This window comes from Micropterus salmoides, unplaced genomic scaffold (assembly GCF_014851395.1).
Source record: "Micropterus salmoides isolate LMB-PRFRI ecotype aquatic unplaced genomic scaffold, ASM1485139v1 Ms_hic_scaffold_3413, whole genome shotgun sequence".
Classification (NCBI taxonomy): Eukaryota; Metazoa; Chordata; class Actinopteri; order Centrarchiformes; family Centrarchidae; genus Micropterus; species Micropterus salmoides.
In genome coordinates this window covers 13761-36520 of record NW_024042722.1, presented here as the reverse complement: position 1 = coordinate 36520, position 22760 = coordinate 13761, and the positions used below count along the sequence as shown (strand labels likewise).

Sequence of the window (22760 nt, the reverse complement as noted above, 5' to 3'; positions counted from 1 at the left end):
ATGCAGTAGGCTATTTAACAGAGTTAAGGATAAATGCAGATGAAACACTGTGAGATATTAGGCGGCATCAATTTATATATTTGTTATTTTATAATTTAGGTAATCCCATTATGAGGTCCTACGCATAAAATACTAAAGTATACAACATAACTATCTACAGTATATATATGTACTGCAGTACTGTCCAGATTTGGACACATCAACTAATTTCATGGGTTTCACTTAATCTGGGGGGGGGTGATTAGGGAGGGGTTTACGTAGCACATCTCAATCCAATTGGCTGATTTCCCTGTCCGTCGAAAGGATCTTGTCTGTGATTGGCTCTCGTCTCTAACACCTCGGAAGTGTCATTTTTAGACTTGAGCAAAACTTCGGCGAATCTAACGGTGGTGTGGCGCGGCGGCTGCGAGCTGATTCACAACTTTCGGGAAAGAAATGGCCACCAGAAAGCACTAAAACAGGTACGTTTGAAAACATTTCTCCGAGAATTTGAACCTCACCGATTAACTTAGCCGTTGATTTCTTTCGTAGTTAAAGGAGTGTTGTGTTTGCGCTCTCCAAGCACGACCAGAGAGGTTCATTGTCTTTTTGGCCACAAGCTAGCCCCAACTTTCCTCCTCATGTTTTGTAAGGTTATTGAGAAAAGGTTACGACAAACTCCGTTAAAATGTGGTAATGTGGTCTCGCTAACTGGCCCGTTTCTTAAATAAACTCTCCACTGACTCAGTAGCACTATTTCAGTCTCACGTACAGCTGTTAACTGACAGCTTTTTTGCTAGTTGCTAGTTATTGTCATCTTCTCCAAAATACATCGTTAAGTGCAGCGGGGACCATCTGTTGAAGTTGATATTTCGTGGATAAATGTTTTGCTTAGTGAATAGCTTGTACGCCGAATTTATTGAAATACATTATTCATTTAAGAAACATCTTATTTGTATTACTTTGATGTATCTGGGTTCCGCTGACATGATCGCCAACTTAAAAATATGAGATTTCTTAATGGAGTTTGGGAGTAGCTCCCACAATACGCCAGATACATTAATATTATCAGGGCTTAAATATGAGATATTAGCGTGAATAATTGCATTTTAGATTATGGACTTCGAAATGAGACTGTAAGGCAGTGGTGGGTAGAAATTTGTTGATGTTGAAAATAAACTACAAAATACGGAAGTTGCTGTAAGCGAGTTTAGACATGTCTAATGTCTCCTGTTGTCTCTTCTTGTCAGTGGTCTAATAATAATAACCTGGGTTTGCACTCGAGTGCCTTTCATAACTTTCCTGTTAGTCAGAGCATGTGCAGCATGCATCAAAGAGTTGCATGCATCCTCCTAGCTGATGACATTTATATGAAAATTCACATTGGGTCAAAACAATATGAAGCATTCAAGTGCTTAAGAACGTCAAAACAAAGTGTAATTTTTGCGTTATTATTAGCTTCAGCTCCTCTGTAGATTTTTCAAGTTAGTTGCATGAGAATACAGTTTGTGTCCACTGATATATATAAAATGTTAAATGCTTCAAAAACGTTGAAATAGAAGCTAGTATGCACAAGGAAATTGAGAAATAACATTAAAACACAGAATCATGAACCGGAATAAACAAGCACAAAAAAAAGCAGTACAACAAAACCTTTAATGACATCTGTTTGATCAGTCAATATTCGTTGTTTCTAGCGTTGGAAATATGTCAAATTATATGGCTTTTCCTGCCTCATACAAAGTTCCTTTAACACTTTCCCCCCAGGCAGGACTTGTTTTTGTCACTGCATTTTTAGGAAACCGTAAACGGTCTGAAAGACCTGTGAAAAGCGGGACAGTAGGACATCATCCCTCCATCCATGCATGTTGACCTAAATACTCTGAAAAGCAGGCTGCTGACAACAGTTCCACTCAACTTAACATTTACACAATCACACACAATTACACATCACAAGCATACAAGACATAAAGACAAAGGACATGTCAGTTAGGTTGTTTCCAGCCACACCCGTATCATATAGGCAAGAGATGTTCTGTGTTATAGGAAAACCGGCTTAACGTTTGCTTGGTAAAGTGCCCGGCATTCACTTTGAGTCTTTAGCAGTTTTTTGGAGAGAAAGAGGGATTATAAACCACAGGATTAAGAGAGATGGAGAGAGTGCCAGCACCCTCTTTTAGTGGATGAAAAAGAAAATGTTGTGGGTGGCTTTAATGGATGGACTAAAGGCTGCTGTTCTGCAGTTTCTTACCAGAAAGAAAGGAGTCAGAGAGGGCGGAGGATCAGTATCTTAGGTCCATGTTGTTCTTATGTCACAGCGGGCGAGCGACTGCATGCCTGCATAATTCTGTGACGCTACGTTTGCATTCATGTTTGTATAAATACTGGGGTTTGTTTGTCGTGGTTTGTAACAGTAGAGCCGTTTTATCGGAATCAGAATCGGCTTTATTGCCAAATAGGTTTACAAAAACAAGAAATTTGCTCTGGTCATTTGGTGCTGAACAATAAACACAAAAAATGTAAATCTAAAATATGAAAATGACAGGATATACAAACTGTAATAGAATAATAAAAAGAATGTGGCAGTTATTTACATTTGATTATTGGTTGTGTTTGTGTGGGATCTGATCATAATATTCTGAGACAATCATTTTAGGACGTTTTAATTACACCACAAATTCTTTGATGAATGTATATAGTGTATTAATGCTGAAACAATTAGTCGATTTAATTTGTATTTTTAGAATCAAATGAAATCTGCAAATATTTTGAGAATCTATTAACTGTTTCGGTCAGTTTTTAGCCAAAACATCAGCTGGTTCTAGCTTCTTAAACGTGAGGATTTGCTGCTTTTTTTTTTTGTCATATGTGACAGTACATGAAATATCTTTGGGTTTTGGACTGCTGATTGACAAAAGAAGACATTTGAGGTTTGTTGCGTTGTGCTTTGGGAAATTCTAATATGCATTTTCACAGTTATTGAACATTTCAGTTTGCCTTCTTTGATCATTAGTTGCAGCAATAGACTGTATAAATGAAGTGGAAGTAGTCACCGTGACGTCACCCGTTGCTTTGTGGACTACTGTTTTGAAGCCTCGAGTTTGGACAAGAGGCACGAGTTAGCTAGCTTGGTTAGCAAGGTGTATCTTTAATTCACATTAACTGTGATTTTAACCGGGATGCTAATTTTGGCTTGCGAAAAACAGGCTTAGAACAAAAAGTTCTCACTGGAAAACAATGAACAGCCAACCCAACGGCGCTGGTCAAATCTACACAGAGCAGAGGATACGAGTTGCCTCCAGCCTGATTTACATGCTGCCGTCATAGGAACATGTCAATCGTAAGGTAGCCCGCCCTAAACCGTGTTCTGTTTTATGGTCTACTTTCCTCTAAATGGGACCATAATTTACTAAATGAACATCATGCTGTGTTGAAGAAGACATGAAACTAGCGACTGGGACCATAAAGTCATTAGGAAAGTGTTTACTGAGGGAATAAATCAGCTGAGAAGTAGAAACATTTTCTCATAGACTTCAATACAATCACTTCTTTTTTGCAACCAGGGGAGTCGCCCCCTGCTGGCCGTTAGAGAGAATGCAGGTTTAAGTTACTTCAGCGTTGGCTTCACTTTTCAGACCCGGAGGTTGCCGTGTGGTTGCAGCCGTACAGTCTAGTCACTCAAAGTACATTAATATTGTTTGGTCTAATTTGGATGACATATTTGTGGTATTTTGGTAAGTCTGCATCATATATTATTACATAAGGACAATTTCCCTACACTGCACTTGCACGGTTTTAAAATGGTAGAGGAAGGATTTCCAACACAATCAATGGTTTTAGTCGTAAATCGTCAGCAGTTTGACATTTAGGGAAATACACTTGTTGTTGTTGATCATTTAGGGCTGCAATGAATGTTTAAGTTTCTTATAGTGTAACATAAGATGCCCTCCTATGCTACATGATGATACTGTATGTAGCAGAAGATGCCTGTCTGTGACTTCCTCTTTAGATGCTGTACAGGAAGCGTGGCCGACCGCAGCGAGGGCCAGGTTGTGTCACTACTTTCGGTTCTGAGGAGGACGTGGAAAAAGGAAATTTACTTTTAAGCCTTCATTTACCTGTAGCTAAAGTTAATTACTGCTAATGGTGGCTAGTTAGCTCAGTTATCCTCGCAGCTAAAGGTCCCATTAGCTATCTGAGTCTGCCCTGGATTAGGAACTCTGAGCCTGTTATAAAAGTTGTGTGTTTTTTTGAGGGGCTGCATTAAGGGCCAGTATACGATAAATGCAAAGCTACTCTAGTTGAATCCCAGAATAAAATATAGAGCTAGAAATGAGCGCCTTGTAATGCAAGTTTGCTTTTAACACTCAATGTGAGGTGTGTGGTGTTGCAGCACCTTTGATTGTTCTCAAGTCTTGAACCCAGACCCAGGACGCTTCAGAGTTAATATTCAGAAGTTTGCAGCAGAAAATATTAGAGTTTTATCAGTTAAAACCAATGAGAAGTACCCCGACTTTATTACTTTAATTAATTTAGTTTTATATACCGTTGGAAAAGTGTTTCTGTGAGTCACGTTACCGTAGATGTTCAGTTGCAATCTCTTAGAAAGCACTTTTAGAAGCAGTCTGCAGGTTGTGTTTGTGACTGCGGTGACATTAACTTTGATGTTGTTATAGCTGGCAGAGCTAGACACACCTTAATTGTTGGTGTTATGTTGTTCTTTGCTATCAGTGTTCCCATACACACACACACACACACACACACACACACACACACACAGCTTTAACATTAACGTGCAGCCAAAATAACCAAATGCAGCATTATTTTAGTGATCTTTGATAATACATGCTAAGGTCAAAGGAAGGAGCTTATCAACTGATTTTACATAACCTGCTGGGCTGAGTGTATCATTGAGTTAACTCTGGGGTCAGTACTGTATAAAGAGTGCACCTATTTGTGGGGGGGTTGTTGTTGCAAAGAAGGTTTATGTTGTATCAGAGTTGGGCCACAGCGAGCAGTCCTTATTTAAATAGTATATAAAGGTCAGTATATGTTTTATCCCATGCTGTTGCATACTGAAAGTCAAGCTTAAAGTTTATTGGTATTGTTAACTGATTGGTTGGTTGGTTTCGGGCTGGTGGCGGTAGGAAGTGGTTTGCGCACCGTAGTCGTTGCTACACATCCTATTCAGTCAGAATGCTCTTCAGCCTGTGTGGTACCTTGTAGTTTTTAATTAAGATTTTCTATACTGAAACACACGTGTACACCGTGAACAGTTCCCATCTTACGGAAGTGGTTTGGTTCGGGACCACTCAAATCTACGCTGAGGTACAGGTGCTGGAAACAAAACTAAATCTGACAACCAGGAACAGCAAACATAAGTCAAAATAAAGAGCAAAAAAGATATACCTTTCATATAATGTATGCCTAGCCGATTCAATTGAAGGTAATTTCCTTGTTTTATAGTTTTAAACTTTCATTAGCAGTGTTAAAAAGTTTATTGGTCAGTACTGAAACCTTCTCATAAACGTCCTGCTTCCCTTTTTGTACATATGTTGCTGAACCCAATATGTGATACATGGTCTGCTGGTCTTTTTCCAAAAATAATGCAATTGATTTATTAGCATGCAAAAGACACACATCATTATTCGTTCACTTTTGGTGAGCTTGTTGTGATATTTGGGGTGAACGGTAAAATAAAAAAAAGGCTGGGTCCCCCGCACACATTTTTATTCTTCTCATGACGCATTGTAGAGAATACAGAGCAGTCTCACACAGGTGTAATGATAACCCAAATTCAGCAACTATTCAATATATTTTAATTAAGATACACTTTCAACAAGCATCTTAACAAATGTTAGTTACATTAAACTGATTGAATCAACTATTATAAGTACAGCGGGTCAATACAACCCTGTCTTCTAGGAATGACATTTATAGACTTTGTTTTGCTCTGATTATGTTCACTGGCAAAATGTTTTTGTATAGTAGTTGTCCCTTCTTTTTTTATTTACCTAGGTTGCACCTCTGGGATCAATGCTTTGCATTTTCTTAAAGTTTTGCTTCACCAAATTATAAAACAACATATTTTATCACTTAACTTGTAAGTGTTTTTTTTCTGCTGCTGCTACTTCACTACAGCAGCAGTATGAAGCAGTTCCATTAAAACTGTATGAACAAAGAGAAAAAATTAAATAATAAACAGTAATTTTACCAGTTCCTGAGCTGATACATTTTGCTCTGCAGTCTTTTTACACTCGGTGAACTCCAAGTAAAGTTTGTTTTTTCCTGGTTTCAGGTTTTCTTGCGTGCATTTTGTAAATATTCTTCTCCTGTGTTAGTGTCAGGAGGCGGGAGGATGTCTGTGGAGGTGGACTTGTTGCTGCAGGAGGCGAAAGAAAGCATCGAGGCGGCCCAGAACTACCGCAGTGAACTCCAGCAGCGCCTGCAGGGCCTCAACCAGGCCCGCAAACAGGTACCACAAGTTTGTTCACACCTTGTGTAACATCACTTGGATTAACTTCTTCTGTTTAGGAAAAATGTCATGCTTCTGAGGTAGGGTTTCCTCCATGAGAACCATCTTTGTCTGTTTGACACACACTCAGATAGGCCGGGGCAATGTGAAGTGTGTTAGCCTCTGACCCTACACAATCCCAGGAGAGTATATTCTTTCTCTCTCTGTTATCTTTTCCTTCCTCCTGCTGTCTAGATTTACCCCTAAAACAATGCTGCTATTTCCTGTTGCTACGGTAAGACAGCGAGCCTTAGAGGAGACATGAAGGAAGACATAAGAGACGAGAGGGACCCAGCCAGATGGTCATGCGCAAACACAAGGCTGGGACTCCATTTAAATTGATCAATAACTGTTTATACACTGTATTGTCTTCACTGCAGTTACTTTGACTGGGTATCATTTAAATGTCTCTCCATTTTTCGTTCGTCCAACATTCTTCGGCTACTGGTTCGGCTGCAGACTTTTACTCTTGCTATTATTGGCATTTATGTCTTCTAACAACAAACAGTGTTGAATCTGAATGGTTTTACTGTCACTGATAGAAACCACGAACATCTCGTATCAGAACTTACGTGTATCACGATTATTAACACAATTATTGATTGACTTACGAAACATTATGCAAATAAATGCTTCATTTTTTAAAAATGATTATGTATCATCCAAAATCCAAAAAGCGTTGTGCATGATTTTTACAGGAATGTTTAGAGGTTAAAACAACTAAACGCACATCAAGTGGCCATTCAAGCACACTGGGCATGCGCTTGCCGGTGTAAACAGGAAGCAGATTGTTTACTCCGCAGCTGCAGAAGATTCGGCTAAAGAATAAAGTACCGCTAGAGATGAACGCAGAACAGCGATGGTGAAAGCCACAGCAGAGATTTCTTTGGATGGATCGACAACGATCCTGGAGATTTGAAACCCAAAAGGGGTCAGCAGCGTTTTCAGACTTCTTTGTTTAAGGTATTTGGATTTGCAGTTTTAGTCTGAACAGCAGGTGTAAACATAGCAAAAGTGCTGCGTTTTAAAACGAAGTCGTGAAAACCCCATCTGAGAAGACTTTTATATAAATATGATTCAGTTCAGATAGTATAGAAACACAAAACAGTGTGTAGTGATACCAGCCAGCGTAGGATCTCACTAAATTTGTCTGGGGACCCCCGGACCACGTTTTCAGAGCCACTGCTTAAACCACTGTTGGTTTTTAATCCAAACCTGAACTGGTCTAAAGACCTAGTTTCTATGGTGATGACCTTTAGATTAATGTAAAACTAAATTTGAATAATCTTTTTTTGTAAGTAGTTCTTACTGATTTGCTTTAAAGCTTACCTACTTGGCTTCCCTGATGCTTTCACAACGGTTGTTTTGTTTCGCTCAGTCGATCAGTGGCGATAGGAATATTTTTACATTTTGGGAAATGCGCTTATTTGCATTCATGTCAGGAGTTATATCAGAACATAGACACCACTCAAAATGTGAAGCTACACCCGGCAGTTTAGCTTAGCATAAAGACTGGAAACAGGGGGAGACAGCTAGCCTGGCTCTGTCTGAAGGTAATAAAGTCCACCTAGCAGCACCTCTAAACCTCACTAATTAACATGTGGTATCTTGTTTGCTTAATGTGCACAAAAACTGAAGTGTAAACATGACAGTTTGTGTTTTTACAGGGGTTTATGTGCAGGACTGTTTCTTATCCAGGTGTAGTGACATCCTGGAGTATTATCATCACTGATCAACTTAATTTAATATCTAAAATACTGTTGTTTTTTTTTAATTGCTAACAAGCATCTATCTTCATACAGTCTGCTTTAACAACATGAATCATGGCCAAATGGTTGTTCTCACCTCGACAAACCACCAAAACACTTGTCAGACACATGTCTTAAAATTAGATCCTTCAACCAAAACACTTGCAACACAACGTCCCTCATAACAAAAAAACACTAAAGACAGGCAGGATTATACAGGAAGGATTTTTATTCTTTGAATTTTGAATGATTTTTCACATTAATATTAGAATAACAACTTTTCACTTCATTGACTCTACTAAAGCTAATGTTACAAGAATGGTATTTTTCTAAATCTTTGCACAAAGTAATTTACTAGTGAAGAAATAAAATTCTATGGCTGCAATAATACAGTAATTACACTGAAGCCGCCCCGTTTTGTCTGTTTGGTAACGAGACTGCTCTAAAAACAGGACACCTGTTTTAGCTGAAATCGCAATCACCTGTGTTATGTGAATAATAATTATTTCTATAGATTTTCTATAAATTGTAATACTGGTGCTGCAGAAACATTCTGCAACAGTTTGCATCTGTTTTGGACTATTTTCAGCGGCGGTTGAATCCACATGTGGAGCTCTAGAGAGTATTTGGGGCAGCAGGACGGTGTATGTGGGACTGAGTCCGAATAAACTGCAGTGTGTGTGTGTGTGTGTGTGTGTGTGTGTGTTCATGGAGATGAAGGAACATGTGACCCTGTGCAGGAGTGACGCTCACTGATGGGTGTTTAATAGTTTCTGGCTTAGAGGAAGAACATACTGTAGAGTTTATCAGGTTTTGGATACACTAACACCGCTACTACTACTACTACTACTACTACTACTACTACTAAGCAGTATATCACAGACAGTGCTAGCACAGACTCAGTGACAAGTAGCTCGCCAGGAAGCTTACTGGTTTACCATCAGTGGTAGAAGCCGTGTTTCAGTTCCCCTTTGCAGAGCGCACACGCACACACACACACACACCCACACACACACACACACACACAAGCACACACACAAGCATTTCACAATGAGTGTACAGAAGGGGCAGTAGAGAGATAGCAGGAAACGGAAGGCCGATTGACAACTGCTGCACTGATAAAGTACGGACGGTATGACTATGAGAATGAAAACGCACACTGTATGTGTGCGTGCGTGTGCGTGCGTGTGTGTGAGTGTGCGTTGAGCAGACACAGGACGTTTTCCACTGGAGCCAACGCATCACTTCCTGATGACTATCAGTGCGACACAGACAGCTGATGATCAATATTTTGGGATTTGTAAAATAATAGTCAAACTAAAAATACGACCTGACGCCATCAAACCGTTTGTCAGAGGAGGGGACGATCTGACATCGGGCCAATGTTTGGATGACTCCTCTTCCAGGACAAGATGCCGCAGTGATACCATTGTCTGAGTTTTCACACACACACACACACACACACACACACACACACACACACACACACACACACACACACACACACACACACACACACACAATCTGCTTTCTCACTCTCATTGTGTGTGTGTGTGTGTTTCATGTTTTTATATCCCAGTGGGGACTTCAACCTGGATGCACACTTACTGATGGGGACTCGTGTCACCGTGGGCAGAGATGATAGGTTTAAGGTTCAGGTTAAAATTAGGGCTATGGTTAAGCGTGTAGTTGTGATGGTTAATGTTAAAGTAAGGGGCTCGGGAATGCATTATGTCAATGAGATGTCCCCACGGGGATGGAGGAGGAGATGTGTGTGTGGTGTGTAATGTTTCCTGGATTCTTTTAATGTGGGAATGAGCCATCCCTGCTGTGGGAAAGAGTCGGGTTATGAGACAGAAACACCACCACATACTCAGTCCATGATAATGTAATATATGATGGAACAGCTGGGATTGGGCGGAGGGAGTCTCACACAACATAAGTTATTTTGTGTGTGTGTGTGTGTGTGTGTGTGAGAGAGAGAGACTTTTGAAGCCATTACAGAGCACTTTTCTAATGTGTCCAAGATAGATGCAAAAAATCACCGTTTGCAGACACTGTTCTGCTGAATTGTGTCCCTGCACATCCACTCCATCTGTAGCTGACCTCTTAGAAAAGGCAACAAACGGTCTGACGTGCTGTGAGTGTTTCTGTCACTCGTTTAACAGCGTTTTTGATTCTGGTCTTTTCATGAGATTTGCTGAGCTGCCATTGGTGATCTGTATTCTCTTTGAAATGTTAACTAGCCAGAGCCCCTAGTTGTCTGTCCAAGTGAAACATGTACAAATAAGCTTTTTGGATGTGTCTCAAAAGGTTCTTCTAAATAAATTATTTGATTGTTTTCCAACATATTCGATTCTCAATGCTGAAAATGTCCAAATATAAGCCATCGTGACATTGTGACAGCACGTTGTCTACATGGCTTCCTTGATTTTTTTGTGAACAGGAAATCTGACTGTACCAACTTTCATTGTAAAAGCTAGTATCGCCTTCCCGAGAGCCCTCAGCTAAACATTGTATTCAGTGTACTGACACAAAACGAGAGTTATTTTAGTACTGAAGTAATGACTTACTGCAGTATTTATCTGTGGTTGTACAAGGTTTGAAACTGTAAAATGTAAAGCAGAATGGAGATGCTTTTTAACAGCCAACACTCGTTTCAAAGAAACCTTCACCGTTTATTTTTTGTACCTTATTTATTTATTTATTTATTTTTCCTCTTTTCTGTGTTCTACAGGTCCGAGGCAGCTCGGGTCAGGCCCGCGAGGCTCTCCGGCGGCACTTTGCGGAGCTGCAGGCGGCAGCAGGTCGGCTGCTGACGGAGCGTTTGACCGCTCTGCTGGCTGAGGTGGACGCCATCGAGGCAGACAGCGTCAAACCGCTAGATGACTGCCAGAGCCTCATTGAGCACGGGGTGGGCCAGGCTGACGAGCTGCTGAGAGAAGGTGGGCCTTTGAAATACAACGTTTACATGTCTGCCGTTCGACTTTTTCTTGGTTTTTAAGGAAGGAGCAAATGAATGCTTATTTTCCACTTGTTAGCCACAGCTTTTTGCTGTTTATACGTGATAATAAAATATAATCTTTGGGTTTTGGACTCTTGGAGGAGCAAAACAAGACATGTTCACAAGTCACTTTGGCACTTCGGCAGACATATTTTTGACCAAATGATTTTTGATTCATCAACAGTGAAAAAGTAAATTGTAGCATCCCTACCTCTGACCAAATGTTACCCTCATTTCCAATCAAACGGATCATAGATGTGTTAAAATATAGTCTCTGCGTCTCCAGGAGAGGCAGCTCTGCGTTGTGGTCTTGGGGAGAAGGAGGACCAACTGGGCAGTTTCACCAAGAAGGCCATGCACATCCAGCTGGACAGGTAGGACAGAGACAGCCTGTGTAACTGCAAGTGTTTCCATCCACGGAGCAAAACAAATCTGCTGTGTGCAATAATATTCCATGATCAATAACAATAAAAGCACAGGTGACTAACCTGTACAGTGATTCTGCTACTTCATGTTGTTTTAAATGAACAGGGTGATGTTATTCAACTGTAACTGGTTCTTTGTGTTCCAGTTTACCAGAGGTACCAGCGCTGGTGGACGTGCCGTGTGTTTCAGCCCAGCTGGATGACTCCCTGCTGGGTCTGCTGAGGGACCGGGTGTCCCGCCACGGCTCCGTCTCCTCCCACCCGCCCGTCCAGATCGACGAGCTGCAGGAGAGACCGGGCGGCATCCTGGTCCGCTGGTGTAAGGTCAGCTAAGGGGAAGTGGCAGAAACGGAAAACATACTCTCATACATACTTAACATGGTGACGTTAATGTAAAACACTGTAATGATTATCACATGTGTGCATCAGGTGGATGAGGACTTTGCTGCAGCAGATTATCGGCTGCAGTACCGGCGGTCTGGCAGCGGGGGGAGCCAGTATGAGGACGCCTACATCGGTCGGGACTGTGAGTTCCTGGTACTCCACCTCGACCCTCACGTTGACTATCTGTTTAGGGCCTGCGCCCGCGGGGAGGGTCGCACAGAGTGGAGCCCCTGGAGCATCCCGCAGACAGGATACACCACACTCGCACCACATGGTAGGTGAAGACTCAGCGGCCTTATCTGACCCGTGAAGTTAGGTAGCTACGTTTATTGTCACAATATAACTAATATATAAGTTATAGAGTGAAATTGAGTTTTTAACTCCCTTCTGCTACATAGCAGACAATATTACATTAAAGAGGTGGTGTTATGCTCATTTTCAGGTTCAAAATCTGATTTAGGGGTTGTACCAGAACAGGTTTACATGGTTTCATTTTCAAAAAAACACCATATTTTTAGTCATACTGCAAATTGCTGCAGCTCCTCTTTTCACCCTGTGTTGAAGGCTTCGTTTTAGCTGTGGAGTGATACATCTTGCCTCTACATGATCTTTGTTGGGAGTTGCACATGTGCAATTCCTAGTTAAGGACTACTAGCCAATCAGAAGCAGAGAAGGGCGGGTCAGCGAGAAGCCGGTAAACAGCTTAGATTCAGCTGTAGGCTACATGTTGACGACCAGCTCGGCAACATGTAGCCTGGAGCGAGAGTTTCAGAGTGGTGAGTTATTAATGTGTAACAAAAGTATCTTTCATCCATAAAGTTTTAACTGAGCTCTGCCTCTACATCACAGGAACAACTTCATGTCCACTGACTGCTGGAGGGTAGCTAGTGTTTGGAAGGGAGATGAGAGCTGTGTGCTGCAGCTCACTGTTTTTCCCCCCGGTGTTTTTGAGGGCGTGTCGGAATAGCCGATCAGCGAGCATTATGACACGCATTTTCATTGTGACGTCACAAGAAAGGGAAGTAAAGGCTGGACTACAAACAAGCTGTTTTCAGTCAGCTCAGAGCAGAGTTTTCTGTGGGAGATGGGAACTCCCTTGGGGCTTTTTTACTTTGCAAACCTGTTACATGCACAAAAAAGGTATGTAACTCAATAAAGGAGAGGGGAAAAAGCCAAAAAACATAATACCACCTCTTTAATACAGAATAAATTATGAAAAATGATAAACAGAAATAAACTATAATCAATGGAGCAGTGAGAGGATGAATTTGAGTTTAAGAGTCTGATAGCTTTGGGGGGGGAAGCTGCTCAGCAGTCTGGTGATGCGGCAGCAGAAACTTCTAAATCTCTTCCCAGAAGGCAGCAGGGTGAACAGGCTGTGGCTGGGTGGGTACTGTCCTTTAGTATCCTTTGGGCTCTGCTTAGGCACCACACCTCACCAGTATCACTGACGCTCGGGAGACGGGTACCAGTTTTAATCGTCCCGCTGCAGAGCCTGGTCCTGGGCCGTGCACATCCTACGCCAGTTAGTGATGTTTCCAGTCTACATGTTTTCTATGGCTCCTCTGTAAAAGCTGACAAGAACTTGGCGCAGGAATTGACCCTTCGCTAAGCCCCCTTAGTTACTGTTGCTAAGTCCGACAAACTGTTGGCGCTGCCACTGTCTATTACTGCACTCCCTGGAGAAATATTGTACAATTAGTTGGAAAAAGCGCTTTCAGAAAGAAGCAGACAGTTTTGCAGTTGCGTTATAGATTTGAAGGCTGTCAAACGTGAAAAAAATGAAAGATCCCCAACAACTGAGACAAAACACAATGACATGAACGATCAACACTGTTCCTGTAAAACTGGGTCGGCCTCAATTCATTATTACAATCGTTAAAAAGCAGAACAGTAGGGCTTTATTACGTTACGTACAGTAGGAAGTTAGCTAGCGTTAGCTAACTAACATCACATTAGGAACAACCCACAGCCGACATTTTTCCTGGATTTATTTTAGGTTTTAGAATGAGAATAAATTGTACTTCTCCTTTCAACCTCTTCGGGTAGCGACTACAATTATTACAAGTGCTGCAGAAACAGATTTGACCAGATCTTGGAAAATTACAGCCAAAAAAAGCTAGAAAACGTCTCTTTTTGCATTAGAGTCAATGGAGCGCAGCCATGAAAGTGTCGGACCTCAGTTAGAGTGAGTCATATACTGCGCTGTGATTGGCCAGCTGTGTATTTGGGGCGTGGCTTAGCGAAGGGTCAATTTGACCTCCTTAAGCTTCCTCAAGAAATACCGTTGTTTCTGAGCTTTCTTCACCACCGTGGAGATGTGAGACGACCGCGTCAGGTTCTCTGTGAGGCTGATTCACAGGAACTTGAAACTGTTCAGCTGCTCCAGCTCAGCACCGCTGATGTAGACAGGAGTGTGTGTTTGTATCTCCTTCTTCCTAAGAGGTCTGCACTATAACTTGTTTATGGGGTGGAAATGGCGCTAGAGTGGCGGAAATATTATCGTCATCGAAAATCTTTGTGGATCGACCCATCCAAGCCACTGACCAATCTTTAATTTAATTTTCCATCTGGTTTGGTGGGGAATAGCAGACAGTATCATCATGGGGGCAACATGTGCCAGCACCTCTCTTAAATCTTTACAGTATATAATTCTGAAACCCTTAATTGCTGCAGATTAGAAATACGAACCCACTGACCCCTGATCCTTTCATCTGTCTCTGTGTCTGTCACATCTGTAAGCAGACAGATGTGTGCGTCCTTCAGACTCACCCAGAGAGTTTTATTATCAACAATATAACTCCCTTAAACTACGTGTGTTAATAAGCTCTGTGTGTGTTTCTGGTCTCTCATCATCCAGAGTGGTGTCCGGGCACCGAGGGCTACATCCTGAGCAGCAGGAGAAACATCGCTCTGCGCAATGACTCCTCCCAAACCCGCTGCTCCGTCCTCTACTCCAACGCACCCACCTACTTCTGTGGCCAGACACTGACCTTCAAGTACAAACACACACACACACACACATAAAGAAACAACACTGACCCACTCAGATACTGATTTATGTACGCCTGGCAACGGGCAGATTATACCAGTTATGTTGAATTTATCTCTACCTTTGGATTATAGACGTGTAAACTCTTTTCTTTTGTCCTGGATTCTTTTATGTAAATAGTTTATGGTAATCTAACTGGCGTTTCTAACTGTGTGTGTGTAGGATCGCTGCAGCAGGTCCAATGGATCGGGGTGACTGTCTGGGCGTGTGCGTGGACAACCAGAGTGGGGCAGAGTCACTTCAGAGAGACCAGGCCGTCTGCATTTCCACCAATGGTACGCCGACACATTGTCATTTTATCTTTTCAGGGATAAAGCAGTGATAATCATTCACAGCAAGTGAAAATCCAGCTGTACCTTAGTTAAATATTAAGTTTACATGTAAACACTTTCGTACCTCACATGTAGCATTGTTCAGTACTTTCACTACAACTTTAGTAAGTCGATCAAAAGCTTGTTGCAGGTTTACTTTACGCAGTGCAGTGACGGATTTTAAGAGACTTATAATAAGCTGTTTATTGAGGAGAAAGTAATATAAGTTTTCTAGCGAGACGAGGATGGCTGTATCGCCCATAAATATGGTCATGAATAATAACAACACAAACAAAAGGCGTTTGCTGAAGTCAGCCGCTGAGCTTTGCTAGCAGTCATTGCTATCTTAAGTGAAGGCTGCATAAAATCACCCTCATTTAATCTAATTAACTGTACAGCACCAATGGTGGAAGGTAACTAAGTACATTTACTCAAGTACTGTACTTAAGTACAAATCTGTGGTACTCGAGTATTTTCTTTTCATGCCGCTGTTCTACTTTTACTTTCTACGCTCTGGGCAATTGTAAAAACATTTCTCACAATTTTATGATGTTTTCAAATTGATTGATGGTGAATTTAATCAGCAGATTAATCCATAATGACAAACATCATTAACTGCAGTCAGATACAAAATACTCGTTTTCGTCAGACGAAACTAAACGAAATATATTCGTCAACGACCTTTTTTTCCCCGTGATTAAAACGAGGCGAAGACGAGACGGCAACAATGTCCTTAGACGCCGACTGTGACTATGTTAACATGCAAAATGACGAGACTAAAATGTAATTATCAGTTTTTTTGTAATAAATTAAAAATATTTTCTACCTCTAAATTTTCACTCAAACAGTGTGTTGATTCAGCGTAGAGTATTTTTTTCTTCCTGTGCTGTGAATGCTAACCACCTGGGAATTGATGTAAATTATACTAATGAGTTAGAAAAGACTAAAATGATGACTAAAAAAGATTTTCTTTTGACTAAAATCAGACAACACCCAGACTAAAAGTTGACTAAAAATATAGTATGCAGTGGACTAAATATGACAAAAACTAACAAGGACATTTGACACAGGACTAAGACTAAATTTTAAAATGGCTGACAAAATTAACACAGTGCTTATACTTTTAGTCCTTTAATACCTACACGCGTTTACTTAAGTAACATTTCCAATGCAGTACTTGTAACACTTAAGTGAAGGATGTGAATACTCCATCCACCACTGCACAGCACCAAGTGTGTATGTCAGTGTCATCATTAATGGACAGGGATGTATTCTGAAAATCTTCTCTGGCTCTGTTAAATTAGTCTCCACCATTTTACCAACATGGCAACATTTTATCAGGAGCGACGTACACCTGCTCAGAGGAGGTGGCAACACCTGTGGGCTCGTGCATGCACTTCCTGCTAGGGGCTTTGGTCCCTATTCCACTGATCTAGAGGTGACAATGTCACCAGAAATGTGCAAATGCGCCAGCAAAGGCCGGGGAGGTGAAGACTACTGGCTAGTGAACACGCATGTTTGACTTTGCAAATGTTTTATGAGGAAGGAAATGCATTCACCATTTTTGTTTGACTCACACAGTGAGTTTTGTTTTGCTTTAAAACTCAACACTTTAACAAGAGTTTGTAGTTTACACTTTGAGATTTTATATTAATTAAAGGATATGAGTGGTTAATTGACTGCTGGTGTTATAAAGGTCAGTAAAACTATTAAATGAAGTGATGTAACGGTTGTGTGTCGATGTTCAGGTGCTGTATTTGTCAACGGTAAAGAGATGACCAACCAGCTGCCCGCCATCACCCTGGGCTCCGCTGTGACCTTTGACATGGAGGTGGTGAACCTGTTTCCCATCAGCAACAACAACCTGAGCGAGGGCGGCAACTTCAAGCTGAGGGTGACCATCGGCTCGGGGAATCGGGAGGTGGTGTTTGACTGGCTGGTGGACCAGGCGGTGGACTGCCTCTTCTTTGGCTGCTCTTTCGTCCACTCCGGCTGGAAAGTGCTCGTGTTTTAAGAGCGCTCAACTTTAAAACGAGTGACGCAAAAATTGACCGTTTTAATCTGCTGGAGTTTAGGAGCTCGGCCAGCTTAAGTTTTTCCTCTTCTGTCGTTTTTTCCTCTCACACCTGAGCCACTTACAGGGCGACACGTCTGGGACCAGACCACAGTGACAAAGCAACAGCTGCGAGCTCACACTGGAAGGCTCAAGCAGAAGTAAAACTTTGTAAAACACAGCAGACTCTTCTGTCCTGCAGGCCCCGTAACCTTTGAGCCAAAGCTAAAGTTTAATTTCTGTTAGGAGAAGAGCTTGAACTTGTTAAAACTGTAGTTCATATGAAGACTACATACACAAAAAACAAACCTGATGTGTTGCATTTATCAGTTTTACTTCTGCTAATTCAGCTTGTTTCTTTGAGAGGCACGGATTCAGTGTGTTTACATGCACTTACGATAAGTAGCTGGGTTACTGGCGGCTCTGTTGTAGAACAAATCTGGTTTGTGTAATCAGAGAATAGATTTCTGCTGGTGAAAAAGCTTTTTAATATCTGGGTTTCTAACCAGACCTCAGAGAGGGTGAAGTCGCGCTGTGACCACAGAGTAGTGCGAAGAAACGCCCATTTGAAGCTTTTAGTTTGTGCAAAGCAATTTCCTTTCTCTGTAACCTGATTTCTCTGAGCAGATTGTTTTTCTCGTGTGCATGTAAACGCACTGACTGTGACTGGGAGCCCCTCCGGGAGGAAATGTGATTGATCCTTGTGTTTCCAGACTCTTTGTGTAAACCCTGTCAGTGTGGACCTCCTCCAGCAGAAACTGGCTGCAACAGTGATCCTGCTCGTCTTCAGGGAGCCACGTTAGAGGGCTGATATTTGTGTTCTGCACAGCTTCTTGGCTTTTAGTGTAGTTGGATCCTCGGGCCTTCTTACAAGGTTGGCCATTGTTTACAGCTTTTTTAAACGTTTTTATTTGCCGTCTTCCTCGCTGTGGTGAAGAGTTGTAGTTGGCTGTTGATCTATGCATCGTCTTAATTTAGCTGTAGTACACAACCTGTCAGGACACACAATGATAGATAAGTTGTTATCTTTTTTTTTTTTTTGGGAGCAGCAGGAAAGCAAAGACGGGCGCGTTACAATCAGCCTCTTTAAAGGAGTAAATTGTTGAACCTGCTTGTCTTGTTTAGCCTAACAAATAATCCGTCACTGTGAAAGTCACAAGATGTCTTGTATGTTTCTTCGCCTCCTAAACTTCGTCAGACATTTAAAGGAACAGGTCACCAAAAACACAGTACACGAACATAGTAATATTTTTTTTATTTTTCATGCCTTCGTACTTTCGTTAGTTGAAGCTTGCTCACAGGCTTGCGACTCTCCCGACCTCTGAGCCGGTCAGACGCTGGAGAAATCTTTGGAAGAAAAAGTATCTGATGAGTCTGATTGTCGGGAAGCACAGCGGAGGCTGAAAAATGCCAGAATCTCTGCAGCTTTTAATATGAAAACGCTGGTAGAAGCTTTGTGCTGCTTGTAACCCCTGAAACTCTGAAGACGGCAAAGAAATGTCTCTTCAAATGTAATGACACAGGAAATCTCGGCCCCCCATAGCCTGTTGTCTTTAAAATAAACATGTCATTATCTCAACATAACAAAGGGATTTCTTACTATCATGACTTTCTAATGTTTAATATTGTAACCAGATATACTCAGATCTCGAGGTGATCGTCCGAGATGCTGAGGGAAGACTTATCCAGAGATGATAATCACGTACGTTGAGTTAATGTCACAATTGAATCTTTATCTAAACTAAATCTTGAGCTTAAAGATTCATTCTTGATATTAAAAATAGTAGTTTGACTAAAAACGTGTGGATGAAAGCTCCCGCTTGTTAAGTCAATGTTATCTCAAACCCAAATCTTGATATAACTAAAACTATTTTACTGTCTGCAGGTAGCTTTCGACTTTTTTTTTAGCTCCCTCTGACGGGACAGACGGAGCTCCCGGCCGAAGACATGAACTTTGTTTTTGGCTGAACTTTCGCCTTTAAAATAATCAACTGTTACTTTTGAATTACTTTTGCATTGACAATCCTAAAATGATTTTCAAGAGCATGTTAACTACATGATAGTTATTGATTAATCTGTGAGGAACTAATGAGCCTCGTTCAGTCCAGTTACACAGTCTGACTTATCAATGCATGATGGCTGCTGTTATTAAGAGTGGGATTAATGTGAGTTAACAGAATTAATAAAAATATTGGAAAAAAAATAAATATATATGTTTGACCTGAGAAAAACAGAAAAACAAGGCTTTGATAACGTGGAGCTTCAAATCAGACAGGAAGTCAGTCTCATTTCCTCCCTTGGTCTTCAAATACTTTTGTGGGTCCTGTAGAGTAAAAGAAAAACTGTTTATATCTAAATGAGAAGTTCAGTCGGTTATTTTTAAACAAGAAGTCCGTTCTTAGCTTCTGTGATGTGATGTTGCCGTCCAACTATTGAGTTAATTCTATGAGCACTTTCAAAAAGTTGCCATTAGGGCTGCGATAATGAGGATAAAATCTAGCAGGTACACCTATAACATGTCGGAAATGTCTCGTTTTGTCCATCAAATGGTCAAAAATACAAATATGTTCTAGATTAAACAGAAAAGCAACAATTCCTCACATCTGAGGAGCTGGACCCAGAGAATATTTGGCATTTTTACTTAAAAAATGTTCTTATTTTCATTAATCAATCATCAAAATAGTCGAGTAATTGACAAATCGCTTCTGCAGTTAGCCAACAAAGACACTGAGAGGAACATTACTTGTGATACTTGTTCTGTTCTCAAGATCCTCTTCTGCTTAGATGTTTTGTGGCGTCACTGCACCCGGCTGCCGGTCACCAACAAAAAATTCCAGATTGTAAACTTCTACAGTATTTTTATTTTGTACGAATGAAACAAACAAGATCCGAAGTGTAACGTGCCGTTTCCCTCCTGCCTCCAGTTTTTTTATGACGTGAGAGTGGTGTCAAATCTTCACACCTCACTTTCAGCAAGAAAGCAAATGTAACCGTATAACCCAAAATGTCTGTTCCTTCAATGACAAAGCTGTTGTACTTTTGTTTTGGCAACACACAATGTACTTTTTTGGAAAAATCCCAAGAGCATTTCAAACTCTGGTAACATCACGATGTTCTATTACGGCAGTCACCATGTTACTTTCATGAATTTATTTGTCTGCTGTCAAGTTTTATGCAACATTGTCAGTTATTTGAAAAATATTTTGTGAATCCACTCCGGCCGTGCTTAATGTCTGTACAACATGTCCGCCCTTGCGAGGTCTGGGTGAAAGCATTCTGTCTTTCTGTGGGGTTTTCACAACATTTTGTTTCTCCTACTGAGAATAAACATTTCTTGTGTTTTTCCCTGCACACACAGTGGACTGCTGTTGATAACACAGGAAGCTGTCATGGGACGCGTTTCACTTTAAAAATCAGCTCCATTTCAACCAACCAGCACGTCTACTTCAGCTCTTTTAACAACGTTCCTCAGAGACGTTTTACTTGTTTTTCAGCTGATCTGAGGTCAGTGTCTTTGTGGAGGACAGTGGAACCTTGGATGGTTTCAGTTGATGGTACAGATTCCCTGAAACCAGTGAACACAACCTGACTTTCTTCTTCTTGCCTGAAGGAGTGAAAGAAAAAACAAAACAAAACAGTGAATCCTGCAGGTCAAAGTGCCGCATTGCATTTGTTCTCACAGCTGTCATCCTTGATATTTTGTTCAATAAAAGGTCAAACTAAAGTGATGAGTTTGTGATGAAATGGGGTCTTGTTCGCAGTGGTCATGTGGTGTCTGTATTTTTCCCTCTGAAGAATGTGATTTAATTGTGACAGTTCAAGAACAATGAATGTGTTTGTTCGTTTGTCTTCGTCTCACTTTTGTCACAGTTCTTTGAAAATATAATAGTTTGATTAAATTTATGTGTTGCAGTTTCTTTCTGTAACCACCGGGCGCACTTGCTAGGTTAACAGCACTACATGAAGGTATCCTTACCTGTGAAATTAAAGTATACAGCGACAGTATTTATCATTATTATCATGAGAAAGGATTTCATGTTTTTTTTTTTATTAAAATTAATCAAAGTAGTGTCAATACAGAGACTAAAATTTTCTGACAATATTTTCAAAATTATTTCCACATTCTACAGTGGGAATAACATTTAAAGTTGGTAATACACTGCTAAAAAAAAATAAATAAAGGGAACACTAAGATAACATCCTAGATCTGAATTAATGAAATAGTCTAAATACTCCTTTCTTTACATAGTTGAATGTGCTGACGACAAAAAAACAAAATTATCAATGGAAATCAAATTTATCAACCCCGGTCTGGATTTGGAGTCACACTCAAAATCAAAGTGGAAAACCAAACTACAGGCCGATCCAACTTTGATGTAATGTCCTTAAAACAAGTCAAAATGAGGCTCAGTAGTGTGTGTGGCCTCCACGTGCCTGTATGACCTCCCTACAACGCCTGGGCATGCTCCTGATGAGGTGGCGGATGGTCTCCTGAGGGATCTCCTCCCAGACCTGGACTAAAGCATCCGCCAACTCCTGGACAGTCTGTGGTGCAACGTGGCGTTGGTGGATGCAGCGAGACATGATGTCCCAGATGTGCTCAATTGGATTCAGGTCTGGGGAACAGGCGGGCCGTCCATAGCATCAATGCCTTCCTCTTGCAGGAACTGCTGACACACTCCAGCCACGTGAGGTCTAGCATTGTGTTGCATTAGGAGGAACCCAGGGCCAACCGCACCAGCATATGGTCTCACAAGGGGTCTGAGGATCTCATCTTGGTACCTAATGGCAGTCAGGCTACCTCTGGCGAGCACATGGAGGGCTGTGCGGCCCCCCAAAGAAATGCCACCCTACACCATTACTGACCCACCACCAAACCGGTCACGCTGGAGGATGTTGCAGGCAGCAGAACGTTCTCCACGGCGTCTCCAGACTCTGTCACGTCTGTCACATGTGCTCAGTGTGAACCTGCTTTCATCTGTGAAGAGCACAAACTCTCCAATCTTGTTCTCTGGCAAATGCCAAACATCCTGCACGGTGTTGGGCTGTAAGCACAACCCCCACCTGTGGACGTCAGGCCCTCATACCACCCTCATGGAGTCAGTTTCTGACCGTTTGAGCAGACACATGCACATTTGTGGCCTGCTGGAGGTCATTTTGCAGGGCTCTGGCAGTGCTCCTCCTGCACCGCCAGCATTCAAAAGTGACCAAAACATCAGCCAGGAAGCATAGGAACTGAGAAGTGGTCCTGCAGAACCACTCCTTTATTGGGGGTGTCTTGCTAATTGCC

General features: G+C 41.4%; 1 protein-coding gene across 1 annotated transcript; it reads left to right on the top strand.

The window, feature by feature from the left end:
* The first annotated feature begins 349 nt into the window (after positions 1–349).
* LOC119884391 (cytokine receptor-like factor 3) lies at positions 350–21194 on the top strand. The gene is made up of 9 exons (XM_038694808.1): positions 350–461; positions 6321–6454; positions 10979–11186; positions 11532–11619; positions 11817–11994; positions 12100–12328; positions 14915–15053; positions 15269–15381; positions 17166–21194. The coding sequence occupies exons 2-9, from the start codon at positions 6338–6340 to the stop codon at positions 17429–17431; spliced, it is 1338 nt and encodes a 445-aa protein (XP_038550736.1). The 5' UTR covers positions 350–461; positions 6321–6337; the 3' UTR covers positions 17432–21194.
* Positions 21195–22760: the final 1566 nt, after the last annotated feature.

What these genes read in the sequence shown, in the direction of transcription:
- LOC119884391 (XM_038694808.1), top strand. Translation starts at nt 6,338, where the DNA reads ATGTCTGTGGAGGTGGACTTGTTGCTGCAGGAGGCGAAAGAAAGCATC. An exon ending in CACCACACTCGCACCACATG is followed by an intron (nt 12,329 to 14,914) that starts GTAGGTGAAGAC and finishes CTCATCATCCAG; the next exon opens with AGTGGTGTCCGGGCACCGAG. An exon ending in GGCCAGACACTGACCTTCAA is followed by an intron (nt 15,054 to 15,268) that starts GTACAAACACAC and finishes GTGTGTGTGTAG; the next exon opens with GATCGCTGCAGCAGGTCCAA.